Source organism: Rhineura floridana, chromosome 1, assembly GCF_030035675.1.
Source record: "Rhineura floridana isolate rRhiFlo1 chromosome 1, rRhiFlo1.hap2, whole genome shotgun sequence".
Lineage (NCBI taxonomy): Eukaryota > Metazoa > Chordata > Lepidosauria > Squamata > Rhineuridae > Rhineura > Rhineura floridana.
The window spans coordinates 252,436,301-252,455,962 of record NC_084480.1 but is presented as its reverse complement, the minus strand read 5'-3'; the positions used below and the strand labels follow the sequence as shown (position 1 = coordinate 252,455,962).

General features: G+C 40.3%; 1 protein-coding gene across 1 annotated transcript in view; it reads right to left on the bottom strand.

The window, feature by feature from the left end:
• The window catches only part of MEP1B (meprin A subunit beta), a 48,608-nt gene continuing 28,946 nt past the window's right edge, over nt 1–19,662 (bottom strand). Inside the window, exons 8-16 of the mRNA XM_061611315.1 lie at nt 16,804–16,982; nt 14,482–14,700; nt 11,877–12,029; nt 9,612–9,827; nt 7,271–7,732; nt 5,471–5,653; nt 3,130–3,253; nt 982–1,363; nt 1–66 (exon numbers count right to left, since the gene is read on the bottom strand). Of these exons, the coding sequence (XP_061467299.1) occupies nt 1–66; nt 982–1,363; nt 3,130–3,253; nt 5,471–5,653; nt 7,271–7,732; nt 9,612–9,827; nt 11,877–12,029; nt 14,482–14,700; nt 16,804–16,982 (1,984 nt within the window). The remainder of the gene's footprint in view (nt 67–981; nt 1,364–3,129; nt 3,254–5,470; nt 5,654–7,270; nt 7,733–9,611; nt 9,828–11,876; nt 12,030–14,481; nt 14,701–16,803; nt 16,983–19,662) is intronic.

The following is a 19,662-nucleotide window of genomic DNA, read 5'->3' as shown; positions in this document are numbered from 1 at the left end:
TCAAGTGACATAAGTGATACCCATTTTAGTTTCCAAACTTTCACTATCTTCAAAAAAAGGTGTTACCTGTCAAGAGAGGAAGAGATATGACTCATAGGTATGGAGCATATATTATAGTGGACTTTGAAATAACTGTGTCTCTTATGCATGGAATATAATGTGTTGAACATTTGTATAGGATTGCAGGCTAAGGAAAGGGGAAGGCTGGGAAATACAGCCTCTTCTACCTTCTGCCCTGTGGACAAAAGCCCAGAAGGGCTGTGATTTGGCGGTTCACCTTCTCTCACCCCATTTGCCTTGCTGTGTTCAGAATGTAGCTGCCCAAATAAATGACATGCTAAATAGCACAATCTAACAGAAATCAGGAGCAGGGTTCAGAGAATAGCATATACAGAGTTGAAATAGTCTCTAGCACACTTGGCTAAGGCCACATAGGCTTAGGAAGCTGTCCTAGATGGACTGTTCGTCCATCAAGCTCACTATTGTCTACACAGACTGGCACTGGCTCTCCAGGGTTTCAGGTAAGGAGTCTTTCCTGTCCCAACCTGGAGATGCAGAGGATTGAACCTAGACCTTCTGTATACAAAGCAGCTGCTTGGCCACTAGGGATATAAGAAGGCATTGTTTTCCGTTCTGCCATGCATTCATCTCATGCATGTTCCTGTACTGCTGCAGTTCATCTTCCACCCAAAGCTACGTTATTTGTCTTGCCACCTGCTGCAGTGAAATTATGCAATTTACATAACTAATCATGGAAATTATGGTGTCTTTATTCCACCCCCTTCATTTCAATGCAGATGGAGAAAAAAAAACTGTAATGAATTATGTATCATTTTCAGACTGAAAGCAACAGCAAATACCAGTCATATTCACTGGATTGATTTCCTTACCGGAGATGAAACAAATAAGTGAACACTGGCAATTTCTGCTCCCATTCCCATTTTACGTCAGAATTCTCCAACATCCCTGTCTGCCACTGACCTGTGGTCCTTCCCCTACACCTTTCAAGAAAAGTTCCTCTACTTGTACAATTATGATATGTTTGAAGGCAGGTAGACCATTGAATACAAAGATGATGGAAGGCTTCACCTCAGAACCATATCTAGCAAGAAGAGAGTTTAGTATTTCAAAGCCACTTGAAAGTGTACACCACCAGTGGCAGAATACTTGCATTTTGTGATTCCTGGCATTCAGTTGTTTGCGATACTTCTTTTTAACGCAGCTAGTAGTTACAATGGTGACGATCAACATGACACCAAATACAGAAAGAGATGAGGCAACTGCTATTACAACTGTGTCCTGTACTGATCCCTTATTTTCACATTTTTCTCCCATGTACCACCAATCCGCACCTGCAGGGCATCTGCAAAGCATAGCAGCAGTTTAAGCATGTCACATTCAATCAGAAGATGGTCAATTTGTTAGCATTTTCATACTGCAGCATTTTGTTGCAAGGTCCTACTTGTGCCTTCATGTTTTCACATTGATATTTAGGACCGATCTCCCACCTGCCCCAGATCCATTCAGAAGAAATAAAGCCTGGCAGCCTTTCTTGCCATTCTACAGCTAGACTAGTCCAGAACCCCAATTATACCATTGTGACTGTCTTTAGTGCTAAGGTTTGGCTGAGCCTAGGCTGCAAAATGTCCAGCTTCCAGCAGGATATCTTAAGAATTGTCTTTACTTCTGCTTCTTGAATCGGATGTTACGGTACAACCAAGACAATTTTAAACAAGTATTGTCCCAAGGGACTTTATTCAGATTTTTGCCTATATTACTTTAATCCATTTCCTCAGTGAGACATCAATTGGACTGTCCTCCTGCAACCATAAGAAGCGCCGTGCTGGATCACACCTAAAAGTCCATCTAGTAGTCCAGTGTGTTTCCAGAAGCAGCCAGCCAAATGCTTCTGGGAAGCTCATTGCAGTTCATGAAGGAAAGAGCCCTCTCTTCTGGTTTTCCTCCCAGCAACTGGTATTTAAAGGCACACTACCTCTGAAAAGTAAGCTTCCATTTATCCATCATGGCTAACACCCATAATCAGATTTGCCCTCCATAAATATTTAAATCTCATTTAAAGCCATCTAAGCCCAACATTGTCACCATAACTTGTGGAAGTAAATTCCATAAATGAATTACAAATTATCCTAAATGGAATTCACATTAATTTCAATGGACTACCCTGAGTTCTAGCATTAGCGGAGAAAGAGAGAGAGAAAACAATTTCCATCCACTCTCCATGCTAAGCATAATCTATTAACTATATTTTATTTTCTGAGCTAAATGGCCCACACTGCTTTAGCCCTCAAGTGGGGAATTTGTGGCTCTGCAGATATTGCTGGATGCCAGCTCCCATCATTCCCATCCAGCATGGCCAATGGTCAGCTGGAGAATCTGCAGTTGAAAAGGATGCCCTGCATCAGGTGGGAGGTTGGCCTGGAAGTGGCTTCCTTCTAAGCTTAGAATTTCATTCATTATCCAACTTCTCCATTACACATGAAACAGTCCTGTCAGACTATTGGTGCATCTAGCCTGGTCTTAGAGAGTTGCTGCCGGTCAGCACAAGGTTTCATGCAAGTGTCTTTTCCAACCTGTGAACCCTTCAACTGGCAATGACAAGAACTAAACTGCAGCCTTCTGTATGTTCTACCACTGAGCTACAGTCCAACTGATCTTATTACCACACACTTGATTTCTGAAGCAGTGGCAATGCCATCGCCTGATCACCCTCTTAAGTTACATAACTGAGAGAGGGAAAAAACCTGGCAAAGATATATTTGGAGAGAGGCCTAAAGGTAGTTGCCCCAATCTAGCAATCCCACAAGTACAAACCTTGAATGGATACTGCTACAGGTAGCCTAAAAGAACTAAATGGACATAGCAGATTATTAGTGACAAACACAGAATGTGCACAAAATGCTACACAATTGAGGCTTGACCTGGTTAACATCAGTCTCCAGGCTAGTTTAAAATGACTTCTGCGGATCTTGATGTAAGATCAAGATCTCAGACCTCTTGTTTTCTCATCATCTATTTATATAGGATTTTTAAAAAAACTTGCTAAACATAATATCCTCCTATAGGTAACTCCACAATAATTAACTTGGAGAAGCTACATACATCACATACCTGCAAACTGGCTTTCCCCCAACAAGAATGCAGATTCCACCATTTTGACAGCCATAAGCTTCACACACACTAGGTGGGGCTGTTGTTGTAAAATTTGGTTCAGTTGATATTAAATGTGATATATCTGAGATGAATAAGTGAGACAAAATACCAATTATTGCATCTTAACCAATACATCATAAAGTACTTGGTGGTATTGATTACATCAAGACAGGTTTTTGGCTCAGACATTTGATAAAATATACATTCAAACAAATTTCTGTGAAGAGATCATTTGTTTTATAAGCTTAACAGCAAACAACCCCTTTATCATTATAAAATAATTTGAAATTGACCAACTATGATGAATGGCATATATGTTAAGGGAGATGTAAGCTGAGCAGTTAATGTGTATAACAACTGGCCACTGGGCACCTTCACCAGGCCTCATGAGGAATACACACATAATCCTTCCATGAAGAGGGAATTGTGCAGTTCCTCGTCAATATACATAATCTCCAATAGGCCTTGGGAAACATTCATATAATGACTGAATGTTACACATTCTCCAGCCATTATGCAATAGTAACCTGCAGGTCTTGGGAAATGTGCATATCGTAACTCCATTTTGTACATTCTATGGGCAATATGCACATTTTCCAATCAGTATGCAAGGTCTCCATGAAACATGCCTTTTCCCCCCTATGTTTTGTTTAGAAATACACAATCTGTGCTCCCCAGGCTGCTACTGGCCCATTCCCTTACATGGCCCACAACATCCCCTCCCACTGATCTGCCAAGCAGCAGGAAGAAGGCTGGGGGAGGGCAGGGAGAGAGAGGGAGATCCAGATAAAGATCATTTTTTTCTTGCAGTCCAGCCCCTTTTTCGCCACTCTCAGCTGTTCCCCCATCAGCCAAACAGCACAAGGGGAATTCACCATCTTAATAGCAACATGCAGTCAATCATTATGGGAGAGATATGCACATTGCCCAAGGCCTGTTGGAGATCCCCCTTATGTTAAATGGTGATTTTTGCTTAAATATATACACAGAGAGCTGGTTCAGATGTAATACAAAATCATAGTTTAGAGTTATGAGAATGAGTTGCAGTGAGCTTCATGCTCATGTACCCCTCCCCCCACTCCCACTGCAGCCACAAGGAAGAGTTTGAAAGCTTTCATTTTCAATTTCAAACTAGCCACAGTTTAGTGTTGTTATACCCAGGTATAACTATAGTTAGCCTAAACTAAAAGCCTTTGTTTATGCAGTTGGCTTCTTACAGTAAACAGTCATTCAGATTAACCAGAACTGAGTTTGAAAGTAACACTATTGTTAATTGAAGGTAAAAGTAAAAGCTTCTGAACTTCTCACAGCTACACAAGGGAGGAGAGGTGAGAGGCTTGCCTGGTCTGTTCACTTCCAAACAAGGTCACTGAGTTATGAGATAAACTGGATAATTACACTACAGTCAAAAGATCCAATATGTGACATTCAGAAAGGGCTGATATTTTTGCCTTTTGGGCAAATGAATGCCTTCAGATGATAGACAACCATTCATTTGAATATGCTTATAAATAAAAGTATTGTGTCATTATTTCACAAAATGTTTCACCTAGTGGACATCAGCAGATTCATAAGTATTCAGGACCCACTTTCTAGTCTTAACTAAGGATCAGAGCTTGGAAAAGTTACTTTTTTTGAACTACAACTCCCATCAGCCCAATCCAGTGACCATGCTGACTGGGGCTGATGGGAGTTGTATTTAAAAAAGTAATTTTTCCAAGCTCTGCTAAGGATGGGGGAGAAATTCAGGTCGAAATTAAAGCCAAATTCATCAAATTCACACTTTCTGAAACAATATGAGAACATAGCCATCCTTCGAAAATCACACTTATCCAAATTTTGCAATGTAGTTCTCCAACCAAGCAATGTTTACAAAAATACATATATTAGAGGAAGGTGCAGAAAATGAATATATTGGTGAAAATAACATACAAAAATGCATTAATTAGGATAAATTGCTTGCAAAAAAGGTGTAAATTAGTCAAAACTGCATAAAATGTTTGTTAGAAGAAATTCATACTAAAATACTGAAGAATTTTCATGAAGATTTTTTTTTAACAAAAGCACCCAAATTATGGCAGAAATGTGGAAAACTAAATTTAAAAATAGAAAAATGAGAACTGAGGTAACCGAAATTGACAGATCCTTCCATCCTTAGTCACAGTGATAGAGGAGGAGAGATGCAGAAGACAGAATTATTTGTTCTGGGGAAAGTCCTGTTGACTGTAATGGGATGGCTTGTACTGAATTGTGGATTCTTGATACAAAAAATGTCAGAATCATAACAAAGCCCACATACCTTCCACTGTTGTAAGAATGAAAATGCCATCATCTTTAACAAAGTCACGACTTTTAAGCCTTTGATGTGTTATAAAGGAACTTACTCCAGCTCTAGGACCTCTCATGAACTCAGTGCCATTAGTAAAATTAGAAGCTGTTCCTACTTTATCTGGTCTGTCCCAAGAGTAAACACCTTGGAATTCTGTGAAGGAAGAAAAAAAATAAACTAGTAAACATCTTCTAATCTTTTGTGGAAGAAAGGAGGTTCAGAAAATTGCAACATAACTTTATTAACTGTATACCTTTTCCTCTACAAGATAAAAGAGGTTTCAATGAATCAAGATGCATCGTATACTTAAGTAAATAGGAAGACAATCTGGGCTTTTAATAATATTCATGTGATCCAGTTAACTACCGAAGGCTAAGAACATCAAGGCACAATGACTGTCTAAGCTGGGCTCCCAATTCCCAAAAGCCCAAAGCTAACCTTATGCATGAGAGCCAGTGTGGTGTAGTGGTTAGAGTGTGGGACTATGATCTGGGAGACCAGGGTTCGAATCCCCACACACCCATGAAGCTCACTGGGTGACCTTGGGCCAGTCACTGCCTCTCAGCCTCAGAGGAAGGCAATGGTAAACCCCCTCTGAATACCACTTACCATGAAAACCCTATTCATAGGGTCGCCATAAGTAGGAATCGACTTGAAGGCAGTCCATTATTATAACCTTATGCATGGGCACTGCTAGCACAGTGTCTGCATGGATTTCCACTGACTCCATTGCAGCACAATGGAGTCCCAATAAAAGGGGCAAAAAAGTTACCAGTCTCTAAAAACATTTGCTACCATTCCATTTCAGTTCCAATCCAGCAGGTCCGCTGCATAAAGCCCACAAAATCCTGACCTAGCCCTGTACATCTGGAGAGGGAATGAGGAAACGAGACTACTTTGGGCAGCTTAGCAACTGCATTATTCATCTTCCCATTCCAGAGGTTTTTTTCTCCATCACCAAGCTGATAAAACATATGACTTTGTGTTGATTCTCACAGACCAGATATTAACAGCAATTCTAGTGACATAGTAAGCTTTCTTATTACCCGCTGTTGGTCTCCCACTACCTTTTTTATCTCATCCAAAGAAGCAGGTGGGGAACATATGCCTATGCCAGGGGTGGGCAATGTGGTGCCCTCCAGCTGTTGTAGACTATAACTCCCAACATCCCAGCCAGGATTGCCAACAGTCAGGGATGATGGAAGTTGTAGTTCAAAACATCTGGAGGGCATCATGTCAGCCATCCTTGGATTATGCAGTGTACCTTTATGTTAGAGAGAATATACTTGGGTCAGTATACCTGATAAGAGAGGAGTGCACTTAAACTGAGAAAAATTGGCATACGTGCCTTTGCTGTCTCAAGAAATATAAAGGCATTTCACTTCTTTTCAAGGAATGGTGCTAAAAGGGAAATATGAATTACCACAAGGGAAGGAAATTAGACAGCATGGCTAGAAGTTTACCCAAGGAATTTAAAAAAATAAAAATAAAGAGTGGGCAATGACAACAGCCACTATACACATCATAATGTCTACCCAAGGAGTCATCTCCACCTTTTTTTAGAATGTTTGCTTTTGTGTTATCTGGTGCTGAGTGCTTTGTCTCTAAGGGCAGATGGGTAGGTCTGTACTGTACCATACAGAATTTTAATTCATTATTGCTGCCAAAAGAGAGAGAGAGCAATTTTAATTCACTATTGCTGCAGACGGGGAGAGAGAGAGAGAGAGACTGCATTATCAATTAGGAAAACTGATTGAGGCATTAACCTACCTAATTTGTCTGGGTCTGTTGTTATGCTTCTTTGGTTTGACATACGTTGACGGATGTCTGGATGTTGATCAAGAAGAACCATTGTAACTTGTTGCCATGGACAAGGCCACTGCAGCAGATTATCATTTGCACCAGAAATCAAGTGCAAATATATTGCTAAATTAAATGGACTGTAGGTGCCATTCAGGTACAATGCAATCTGAAATGCATACCCTTTAGGAGAGTAAAATGGTGGACTATATAATCCTGCTGCCTCCCTTGTAGGGCTTGAAGAAAAGAGCTGAGTGAAATTTCTTATATGCCAAACATGGTGAGGGCACTGGGTTTCTGATAGGTTGATATCATCAATTGAAAGACCTCCATTGGATGTGTCAGACCCTTTAATGCCTTCAAATACTAGTCGGAATTTACTTGCAACATTCAAAGAAACATGATAAAGCTTCCAGTAGTCCACAGGTGAACCTGAAAAAGAATCATGAGATATATTTACAACCTATTTCAGTGTTACACAGAGTTTCACATTCCCCATGAGATTTAAAATGGGTTAAATGCTAAACATGTTTAGTCCTTTATTTCCTTTATTTAGTCCTCTTTTTTTGTATCGTGTGTTCTGCTATTTAACATGCATAGCATTGGCTATATTTAGGAGTGAAAAAGCAATGTTCTGATTTTAAGAGATCTTTTGAATAAAGACACCCATATGGTATAGTGATTAGAGTGTTGGACTAAGGCCTGGCACACCAGGGTTCAAATCTCCACTTAGCTATGAAGCTCACCGGGTGACCTTGCACCAGTCACTGTCTCTCAGCCTAACCCACCTCGCAGGGTTGTTGCGAGAATAACATGGGGAGGGGGAGAACCATGTACACCACTTTGAGCTCCTTGGAGGAAAGGGGACATAAATATAAAATTGAATTCCTTTAAAACAAAATAAAAAAGGTTTCAACAAATAGAAACAGAGATGTTCAAGCAGCTGCTGAGGCTCTTCCAGGTGGAGGATTGTATCAAGCAACAACAGGGGAGAGCAGATGAATGAGAAATAAGAGCTTTCATGATGGCGACAAGCAATCTCCGCCTTGTGAACGACAACGTTTATGGGTCATTTTGCTCCAAGTTACACTAAGATAATTGAAAACATACAGGATGTATGAAAGAAGACTTGTCAGAATGGCCCGCTTCGCATGTCACACTAGATCAAACCTTACCTTAGAGCAAATGGGCAGGCTCCCAGAGAGGAGTTCACTGTGGCTTTGCTCCACCCTGGTCTTTTTTACTCCTGCACTGTGTTGAGTTAGGCCAAGGTTTGTCTTAGCATGTTATCCAAATCTGGGCTCATGGTTAAATTTTCCAGACTAACCATGACCTATTACCAAGAACAAATATTGGTTACAACTCATGATGAGTCTGGAGAGAGACCTTAATCACAAGTCCAAGTTCTGATGACACGCTAAATCAAACCTTGACCTGGCTTAGTGCAGCATAGCAGCAAAAAAACAAAAAAAATCTGAAGGAGCAAAGTGGCTGCAAGATTCTCTCTAGGAGGCTGTTTGGGTTAGAGTGACATGCAAACCTGGCCAATCTGTAATGATGAATCAGTGTTATGAGGCAACCTAATAATATTGTGCTGCCTTGGATTTCTCAAAGCTAGGCTACTGTCATGCATTTTGTGGAGGGCTTATCCTTAAAGACTTTCCAGAACTTCAGCAGATACAGAACGCAGCAGCCTGTCTCCTAACTGTAGCGGATCATAAGGAGCATATTACTTCACAGCTAGATTGGCTCCCTGTTGTCTTCTAGGCAGATCTTAAGCTGCTGGTTTTGGCATGCAAAATACTCAACAATGTAGGCTCAAAATACATTTTAAAGACCATCACCACACCTGTGTCCCATTATAATCTCAGATCCATGGCTCAATATCCGCTTCTGGCAGGGGGGTGAGGGGCAGGAATCCATGGAAAACATTATGGAGAAAGTAGGCCAAAGAAAAAAAGAAATGCTTGTGGTCTTAGTAACTTCCTTGTCAAACTTGAAATATCTAACTCTGGCCTAGTCCTCACTAGAATTATAAATTGGTGTCTGGACTGTACAGCTTCAGACAGTACATTTTAAAAATTGTCCTCCATACAAAAACCCCTCCACACAGAAAACTAGATGTTATCGGACAGGGAATCTAGCCTAGCCTTCTCTGTGGCATGCTAGCTTTCTATGTAGAGACGTTTTTGTTTTTTAATGGAGGGAGCATGCAATAATTTGAGTCCCCGCGGTCTAAAGTAATACAGACACAGGCTGGCTACCTCAGTAGACCAAGAACATATACATATTGAGAATAACTTTTTCTTACCTTGTATTGTTTTCACCAGCCTTAAGGTACCATTGGGATTTACTTTGGTGTACTCCTTGACTAAAATGTTCAGCTGATCACTTTCACCTCCACTGTGGTAATAATAGAACTGTAGACACTGGAATCCTCTCTTGGGATATAGAAACCGGCTCTTTACAACAGCTCTGTCCATCACTGTTCCAGCACTGGTGTTAAAATGCATGAAGTAGCCAGTCTCTTTCAAGGATAGGAGGAAGGAAAGAAAGAGCACAGATTTACTGATAGAACTTCATTATTTTTTTTAATTCATTGTATTTCTATCCCACCTTTCTTCCAAGGAGCAAAAGGCTGCATATGTAGTCATCTCCTACTTTAACCGCACAACAACCCAGTGAGATAGGTAGGTTAGGCTGAGTGGGGATTTGAATATGGTTTTCTCTGGCTCTAACCCAACACTCTAACCACTATACCACACTGGCTTCTTAAAAAAGCTCTATAGACTTATAGATAAAAGCCACTGTACAGTCATATAGGACAGTTTTATGAAATGAAAGGTACTCAGTGTTCATATATGGATTACTAAGGTGACAGAATTGTTCTTTGTTGCCCCTCTATTCGATTGCCTTTATCTTTTTCTCAGGTCTACAGTGCATTAGCCCTCTCATTTATTTCCCAGTTATCTGATGCCAAAACTAACTAAATAAATAAAACCTGGCATTGAGTAATGAGAGAAATTGACAAATGTCCACTGGTAGCTCATACAACATTCAATGTACATTTCTAGTGTTTATGAATTAGTGAGTACAGTCCTGTCCAAAGTTCAGCTATCTAGGGAAATCAAGATAGCTACAGAAAGGATCATAATCTCTGGAGCAGTAGCCCAGAGTAGAGGTTATTTATACATGGTGCTGTAATAGGGCTGGCTTTTGTTGTAGTCAGCACATTATTTCACACTAAACACACAAAATATACCATTCTAACTGTAAAATCTAGGCAAAACGAGCATAAACTGCATATTTTGCATATGTGCAAGCAGCTGCATGAACCTTTGTGAATGCATGCAAGTTCAAAAGGCCTAGCATTCATCTTCAACATTTTAAATTTCTAAATGACAAATATGCATCCCTTATTGCACAGGGCACCAGTGGTTTTGGCTCAAGAAGTCTCCATTTTGTCTGGAAAGGTTGCCTGGAGAGATTTACCAAGTCAAGACAAAATGCACATTAAATTTCCTGCTGAAAGCCTCTATTCCAGTGGATGTGTCATCACCCTCTGTACGCTAGCATGGGACCTCCTGGAATTGTTAAGATCCCTCAGCCAAAGCAACACTGTACCATCTATTGATTGGCTGAGATTTTGAGTCTACCTAAAGACTCTACCTAAAGCTTAGCTACCCACCTCCCCATAAGCGGGGAAAGACAATTGTCTTTCACCTTGTAGTTGCCATTCCAGGCCACCCCCACTCTTGTAGTCTGTTCCTAAGACTAATATTGCCTTAAAACTCCAGAACTGAGGGGGTCTCCCGAGTCCTGTACAAGCTTCCCAAACCTCTTATGTGCCCTTCATTATTTTTGTGGCAGAAAAATTGGCTGTGTCTTCTTTTACTACCTTTTTGAATTTATCCTGATGGTAAGGATTCCCCAATGCCTCTTCCTACATTTTACACAGAGCATAAGGAAAAGCATAACTCTTTTTTTTTGCCAGTTTTCCCACCTGTCTTTTAATTCTCCTCTTCCCCGCATCCAATTACAAAATGAAGAATCACTGTGCAACTTCCTTTGGTTGCCACAGGGTATGTGTGAAACTCTCCTTCCTTTAAGCCAGCCTTTGCAATTAAATTACCATTTTTAAATACTTTCCCAATAAAACTCTGTTTCTAGAAAAGCTCTGATCTTGTCTCTTTTGCTCCCCTGAGAACCTTATGAGGGCACTCCACTAGCCGGACTTCAATCCAAGGCTATGCACATTGCGCTCTTGTGTATTGTGGTAAACATGCTAGTTTCCGCAGCCTGTCTTCCCACAGAAGAGAACCAGGCTCACAGTGGGAAATGATTCCCTTAATACATTTGAACCAAATTCTGTCATTCATGTTCCACAACAGCTTGCTCCCTGAACATGGAGAAGTAGGACATATCCTGAGACAACATAGGTAGCATCTTAATTATTTAACAGGCTTGTTTAAGAATGCAATAGTAGTTTACCAGCAAGTTAATGAAGTTCTAAAGATCACAGATATGCCCACAGAAAACACTTCTCTAAGAGATAAGAATAATTGCTATATGTTACCTTGGCAGATTCCAACATAGGTGTGATCAGTTTGTGGTCCACTAGAAACATGGGTTATGCGCTGCCAGTCAGCATTATCTTCTGCACTTTGAATCATGCCACAAACATTTTCAGATTCAAAACTGCATGTCTCCATAAAGCTTAAAGAGGAAGCTAAAAACATTTTTTAAATTATATAGAGTAGACTCAATGTTAATTTACTTTTGTGGGGAAAAAATCACTCAACTGGATCAGGAGGTGTTATAGTTTGGAACCAGACTAGATATGACATCAGGAGAGCTGTGACTTCTGTACGTTTTTTAAAAGACAAAAGCAGGTACGATGGGTGGGGAGGTGAATAGACTGAAGAGTCAATGAGCCTGCAGGTGGGGAGGCTAGTGTGGCAGCACCTACACTTCGGAAGTCCCTGCCCATTGACATTAGGCAGACACCTTCATTGTACTCTTTTCAGCACCTGCTAAAAACATTCTGACATGGACTAGCATTAGCTCTCCAGGATTCCAGGCAATAGTCTTTTCCAGAAATTGAATTTTGGACCTTTGTGTGCAAAGCATATACCCTAAATCTTAGCTACAGCCCTTCTCCTGTTTAAAAAAGTATTTTTAAAAAATTGTTCTTTTCAATTCACTAATGAAAGCATATCATACCTAGGACAGATCCACACCATTCATTTAAAGCACAGTCAACACACATTTGAAGCGCATGAATCACACCACAGAATTCTGGGACCTGTAGTTATTAAGGGTGGTGGGAGCTATAACTGTGTGGGGGAAACTACACTTCCCAGAATTCTTTATACTTTTTATGGTTATTGGATTTTAAAGGGATTTATTTCTTGTTGTGCGCTGCTTTGGTTTCCAATCAGCAATCCAACCTCATAGGGTTGTTGGGAAGACTCCATATACACACACATACTGGAGATGCCAAAATACATAGACCCCTTATAATAGTTTATTGTCAAAATGAGTTGGTCATTGCAGAACATTTTTAAAAAAAAGATAATATCAGTATTAGTTTCCTACATATTAAAAGCAGTGATACCTATGTAAACCTGCCTAATAGCTTTAAAAATAGGATTGGAGGGGGAGAGAAAGATTTACAACACAAACACAATCCTTTGCTATGTTCACTCAAAAGTCCCATTAATTTACAGCACATTCCTAACCATGTCTACTCAAAAATAAATCCTATTGAATTCAATGGGGTTCATTCCGGGTATGTGGGATTAGCATTGCAGCTTTACTCCCAGAAAAGCAAGTATTGGATTAAAGCTTCATATTGGGAAGGTTTTCAAAACACTGCCATCTTTAACAGCCCAGGAAAATGTAAATTTGTTTGACTCATGAACACAAAAGAAAAAAAGACTTGGTACTGCTGAAAGCTATATACTTAACTCAGTTTATGAGATTTTCAGATAAACAGAAAAAAACTTTTTTCTACCTTTGCAATGGAGTCTAAGTACTGCCTGGAGGCCCAGAAATCCCTTGTCAATCACAACCCTGACTTCACTTATTGACTACAAACCTGAAAGGGCGGGGTTAGAGCAGCCAGCTAAGAGATCATTTAACAGAAGTTGCAGGGTGGGGGCGGCTGACGTTTTGGTGTATATCTTGAGAACCAGACCACCTTGAAATTTTTTTTAAAATAAAAGCTGAGAGTCAGGAGATTAAGCTGACTCACCCAGAGACCTGGAGAACCCCCCAAAAATCCAAAGTCTCTGGCTGAAAACCAGATATCTGGCAACCTACTTGAGACCTAAGAGCAGTCCATATCCTGACCTCTCTGACCCCATGAGCCATTGTGAAAGGTGGGTTGCACCTCCCACCTGTCAATCACCTAGCCTCACAATGACATCAACTGAGTCAAAACAAAAACTCCCTTGTGGGTGCAGTTTCAGCCACAACCACAGATGAAGTTCCTTTGCATTGCTGGTTTTAATTCATTCCAACTGCCAGTGCAAAGGGATACCTGCACTTACATCAAGGCCACTTTTGGGATTGCAGCCAGCTTGTTGTAAGCGCCAATCAGCTGACTGGCACATGCAGGAAGCCTGCTTTAGACACGCATTGGCTGTGTTATGGAATTCCCAATGGAGAGCTCTGTAGCACAGCCGAAGCCAGCCAACTTGCTATAAGTGCCAATCAGCTATTCAGTGCTTACAAGAAGCCTGCCAGAATTGGCTGCACTACTGAGCTCTGTAGAGCAGTTCATTACTACAGGCTTGCTATCACTGCCAATCAGCTGATCAGTGCTGACAGCAAGCCTCCCTTGCCAAGGAACAACTGGGAGTACGTTAAAGCTTCTGTTTGTTATTTGGCAGATGTGTCTCCATCTGTCTCACACCTGATTATATGCTGTCAGGTGGGGAGCAGATGCATGTGGTTTGGGGAAAATGGCCTCACAGGCCAAATTGGCCAAATCCTATGCTTGGCCTAATTAGGCCAATGGGCCAGAGGTTTTCCACTCCCATCTTAGATGCTGGGAAAAATATATTTATACCTATAAAGTTACCATATTCACAGACAAAGTAAGGCACAAAAATAAAACCTAAACAAATGAAGAAAATTGCACCAAGAGAAAACATGATGTAGCCTAAAACACTTACTGCAGTTGTACAGTTTATTCAGCTTCCGGATATCATATTCACTGAAATCCATTCGCTGTCCAATCACATCAATGAAGGCTGGGATATTTGTTACTATTGTTGGTTCTGTTCCATTCATGAAGGCAGTTTTACTATAGTGCATTACAGAGTTATAGTCATATGGGACATTGAGGAAGTCTGATGTTTTATCATCATATTTGTTGAAATTTCCTTCTTTTCCTGACAATAAGATAAAAATAATAAAATTAAGTGCCTTACCATGGTGACTTACATAGGTCACACAATCCAGCCAAAGTTAAGCATTTTTCAGATCCACTGATTTCAATGACAGCATTAAGGACACAATTAAATCTCTCCCATTAAAATATGAGGAAATTGTGGTTTACATGCTTAACCTTTGAACTTCCATGTCATTTCTTCTTTGAACACCAAGTATACCATACAGAAAAACATATATATTTATTATATTATTTCCCAGGTTTACAATGTTTTGACAGAAATCAAAGCTATATTTTAACTTTTATTTTTAAAACATTATATAGGACACAACAGTAAGCAAGTTTGAGTCCGACTGATTTCTATGGCATATACTACTGTGTATACTCTATATTATAACCTTCTGTCAAATAGTTTACAAAACACTGTAATCTTCACCTTGAATTGGAACGAGCTTGAAGTGAAATCTTAGTTGGAAGTAGGTTGCCAAGTTCAGGGCCTGAGATTGATCCTGTATCTTTAGGAGAAGAGAAAGTCAGCCAAGTGCAGGTGTTCTTGCAACACTGTAATAACCACAAGGTGGAATTCTCTCTTCCCCCTGCACAACTTTGGTTGCCAGGCCCGGCCTCTAAGAGGTCTTCTGTATCTTTAAAAGTTGTGCAGGGGGAAGGGAAAATCCCACCTTGTGGTTTTTCCCATTACAGTGTTGCAAGAACACCTGCACTTGGCTGACTTTCTCTTCTCCTAAAGATATAGGATCAGTCTCAGGCCCTGAGCCTGGCAACCCTAGTTGGAAGGTATATAAAGGAGAAAATCATAGAGAAAACATATGCCCTGAAAGTGGAAGGCTCATTTCTACAAAGGGTCCAGGCTTGCACCCGAGTGGCATTTCATAACGAAAGACACAGGTGGAGAGTTGTTGGGACATTCTGAATTAATTAACTGCCATGCCACCCGCTGAAAGCCCATCCAAAGGGGTGTTCCTTCTCATTCAAGGTTCTCTTGCCTTGGCTGACAAAAGGGTTGAACTTGGAAGTTCCTAGAAGATGCAGATAGAATATTCTTGACCTAAATAGTCTGTTAGCAATGTGCCATTTTCCTGGCTGAAAGGAGAGTATCTTGGACTTCTCAGGAAGAGCAAAATAATTATTTGATTTATTGAGTACAGGAGATAGCTTCCAACTGGTACACCTTTATTCCCAGTGAGGGATTGTTTGCTGAATTAAGGGTTTTGCTTGCATTATACATGCTGCTGATCCAGGAATTAACTGGGGCAAAGTGGAACCTCCTGCGTCTGACTGGCATGCAATGGAATTTTTGCTGACTCACACAAAAGACTTTCCCTATCCACCATAAAGATCCTCTCATGTCTCAGAGCAAAGTCAAATCACACACACAGTCATGAGGCATGTAAAGAGTTCCAGTGGAACCAAGTAACAGGGGAGGGGGATAGATGTAAGATATATGTGCAAAGAAACAGAGATTTCCAGTTTTGAAGACAGAGGGGGAGAGTGTCTAGCTAGAGAATGATGAAAATGGAGGTGCAGTCTGTAGGTTGCTCAAGGTACAATCTAAGGGGTCTTCTTTTTTGGAGTGCCTGCCTCTATACATGCACTGCCTGTATAGTTATAAGTAAAGCAAATATTCTAAAGATGCCACAGGTTTCCAGTGCTCCATCATCCAAAAGGAAACCTAAACTTGCCTGCACTGCCCCTTGAACTTTTCAATGCTTAGGTGATCAGCAAGCACATAATAATACATTGCGCTTTAGACTTTCTCATCCAAAACAGAAAACTTTAATGAGCTTCAACTGGAAAGAGAAGCTGTACAGATTAACTCTATAAATAGTCTTAAACTAATGTAAATGTACTGCCTTCAAGTCGATGCTGACTTATGGCAACCCTACGGTTTTCATGGTAAGCGGTATTCAGAGGTGAGTTAGCATTGCCTCCCTCTGAGGCTGAGAGGCAGAGACTGGCCCAAGGTCACCCAGTGAGCTTCATGGCTGTGTGGGGATTTGAACCCTGGTCTCCCAGGTCATAGTCCAACACCTTAACCACTACACCACACTGGCTCTCTTGTCTAAAAGGAAGGTAAATTAGTTACCAGCTTGAATTCTGTCTCGCATTATTGTGACATAATCATCCCGATCAGATCGTGACTGCTCATGCCAGAATCCCAGTGCATGAAGGAATTCATGCTCAATCGTCCCAATCCTGTCACAGTTGGCTCCTATGGAGAGTTCTTGCCTCCCTTTTTCCCGGTTTCCTACAGAGGACCAGCAGCTAATAAAAAAAAATGCAAAAACATTCAAAATCTTATCCAGTGAAGGGCTCACCCAGAAGAAACATTTTTTTTCACTTAGTCACCTTAATCCTCCCATGCTGGATTGGTATTGTGTATACAGAGTTTACAGACTAATGCAGATGCACACCTGTATTTGGATTAGAGACATATCTGATGCACCCTCCATTTGCTCTACAAGGTGTAAATGATGTTGACATGAATTGCTATCTGCATTGCAACGCTTGTTCCCCAACCACTGTCCTAAGCTGTGTACATGTTTTTGTTTATAATTATATATTTAGTCGAACTACATATGGGGAAAGCCTTTCATGGATTTTACAGGATAATATTGTTATAAAACCAGTAGGTTGGGTCTGGATTTCATACTTAAGCCCCCTTCAGGTCTGTGGTTTTATGTCTGTAAGATGGGATTCTGTACCAGAAGGATGTGCTGAAGTCGTCCAGCCAGTCCCTTTATTAAGTTAATGGTGCTAGCTGAGTCTGTTCAGTATCTCTTTGTAAGACTAAAGCATTGGCCAAGTACAGGTATGTTGCCAGAGAAATGACATGAAATGATGCTTCCAGAAGGGCACAGCACCCACCCACCCCGCCCTCCACTGGCTGGAGGTGAGGTGATGATTAGTGGGTGGAGGAGAACAACAGGCCAGAGACCCGTCTTGTCTTGTCTCATGGTGAATTAATCTGGGAAGAGAAGCAAACTTGCTCTCTGTGCTGAAACCAAAGGTAGAACACCACCATATTGAAACCTAATAGGACAGCAAGATATATTGGGGAGTTAATGTTATGAGCCCTTTCATCTTATGCTTAGCCTGTATATGTGTGTAAATAACTGGAGGCATTCAAGAGGCAGCTGGACAGCCATCTGTCGGGAATGCTTTGATTTGGATTCCTGCATTGAGCAGGGGGTTGGACTCAATGGCCTTGTAGGCCCCTTCCAACTCTACTATTCTATGATTCTATGATCTGTCATAAGGACACCACCCTCTCCAGTGACCTTTATTTCAAGGAAACCAAACCTGAGGTATGTGCTGGAACCCTTTCGATTTTCCACCACTTGGAGATTGGAGTGTGTGTAACAATATAATACACCTTGAAATTTTATTCAGCGCAGTATCAGCTCCAGGTTTTGGGAAGGCCTTGAACAAGATGCCTTCAGAGCTATATAGACCATGAGCTGTAGGAGCAATTTTTAAGTAGCCTCCACCCAGCCACTTATGCTTTCAGCCCCCTGACTGCACAAAACAATGCAAACATAGACAGAGATGATTTCCTGACATTTAGAGTTGTTTATTACCTTCTATATGAACAATGATAGGAGGTGATAATGATCTTTGGATGTGAGGAGCTGAATCCACCAACTGACATTTGGTTACCATTCAATGGGCTTTATTTATTATTATTATTATTATTATTATTATTATTATTATTATTATTTACTAAATGTATTCATTGATTTAAAAAAAGTCTCAGAGTGACTTACAAAATTTAAAATTTAAAATACAAAGATACCGTAAAATAACAAAATGATACAAACATACATAATCTTAAAAAGTATTCATCCACCAGTAACATAACAAGGAAAATAACACACACATACCCTTCCCTACCCAACTAAAATATGAACACTAAGACAAACTAAAAATCACATCAATTTAATTAATGCATCTTGTTAGCTAGAGAAACCACTTAGTAATTTTGTAAAATAATGAATTAGCTTTTGACTTTATTTGAATTTCAAATCAACACCCCGAAGACCAGCCTCCATATCCTGCAACAAGTGTTCCCGCTTTTCATCCTAACACTGTATCTTTGGGAAAAACTTGAAGGAGGTTCATGATCTTTCATCTCAGCTAATTCAATTCTAAGAAACTGGGAGATTCTGAACTTTGAATTCAAGGCCCAGCCTGAAATTATTTCAACATGTTTTATTGCTCTTCAAAGTTGAAAAAGAATTTGATAAAACTATTCAAATGTCTGACATTCAGCCAAATCCTAGCCAGTTTATCACCTGTAATTGTTCAAACAGTCTTCTAATGAATGAGCATTGTAAAGTGTGATTTTGCAAGACAATGAGAGTGAATTCTGTTTTTAAAGTCTTTCATGCAGCTATTCATGCAGAGATTATGGATACATTTGAATGGCCAAATAGGTTTTATCACCATTTTATCACTGTTTCTAACAAGCTACCATAAAAAGCAAGAACATTTTGCACTTTACAGGAAAAAGAATTCTGGATGAACATTATTTATGAATCTATAAAAACAGCCTACTCTCATTCAGCATTCTGAGCAAAGACAAGCAGCTTATGGCAGAAAGGATGATAAATCCCAAGACCAGACTAGATGAACCAGCAGCCTCTCATATGGTAAATGTGCTCCCAAGCAGAAGAAAGAAACAATATACCGAGACCTCAGAGCTGTCCCGACCCACTGGCTATTTTTTCCTCTGACATTGTACAAATCTTACTCTAGATGACCTGGTTATTGGGCATTCATCCTAATTTGCTTGCACAAAGTTTACACAGAGATTAGACTATGCCTGGTCTTCACTGAGCATTAGTTCTGATTTGTTTGCAGGGAGGTTATACGACAATGAGCATTCATCCTGATTTGCTTGTGGGGTGTTTATACATCTTCCCATTAATTATTTTTTCACCCC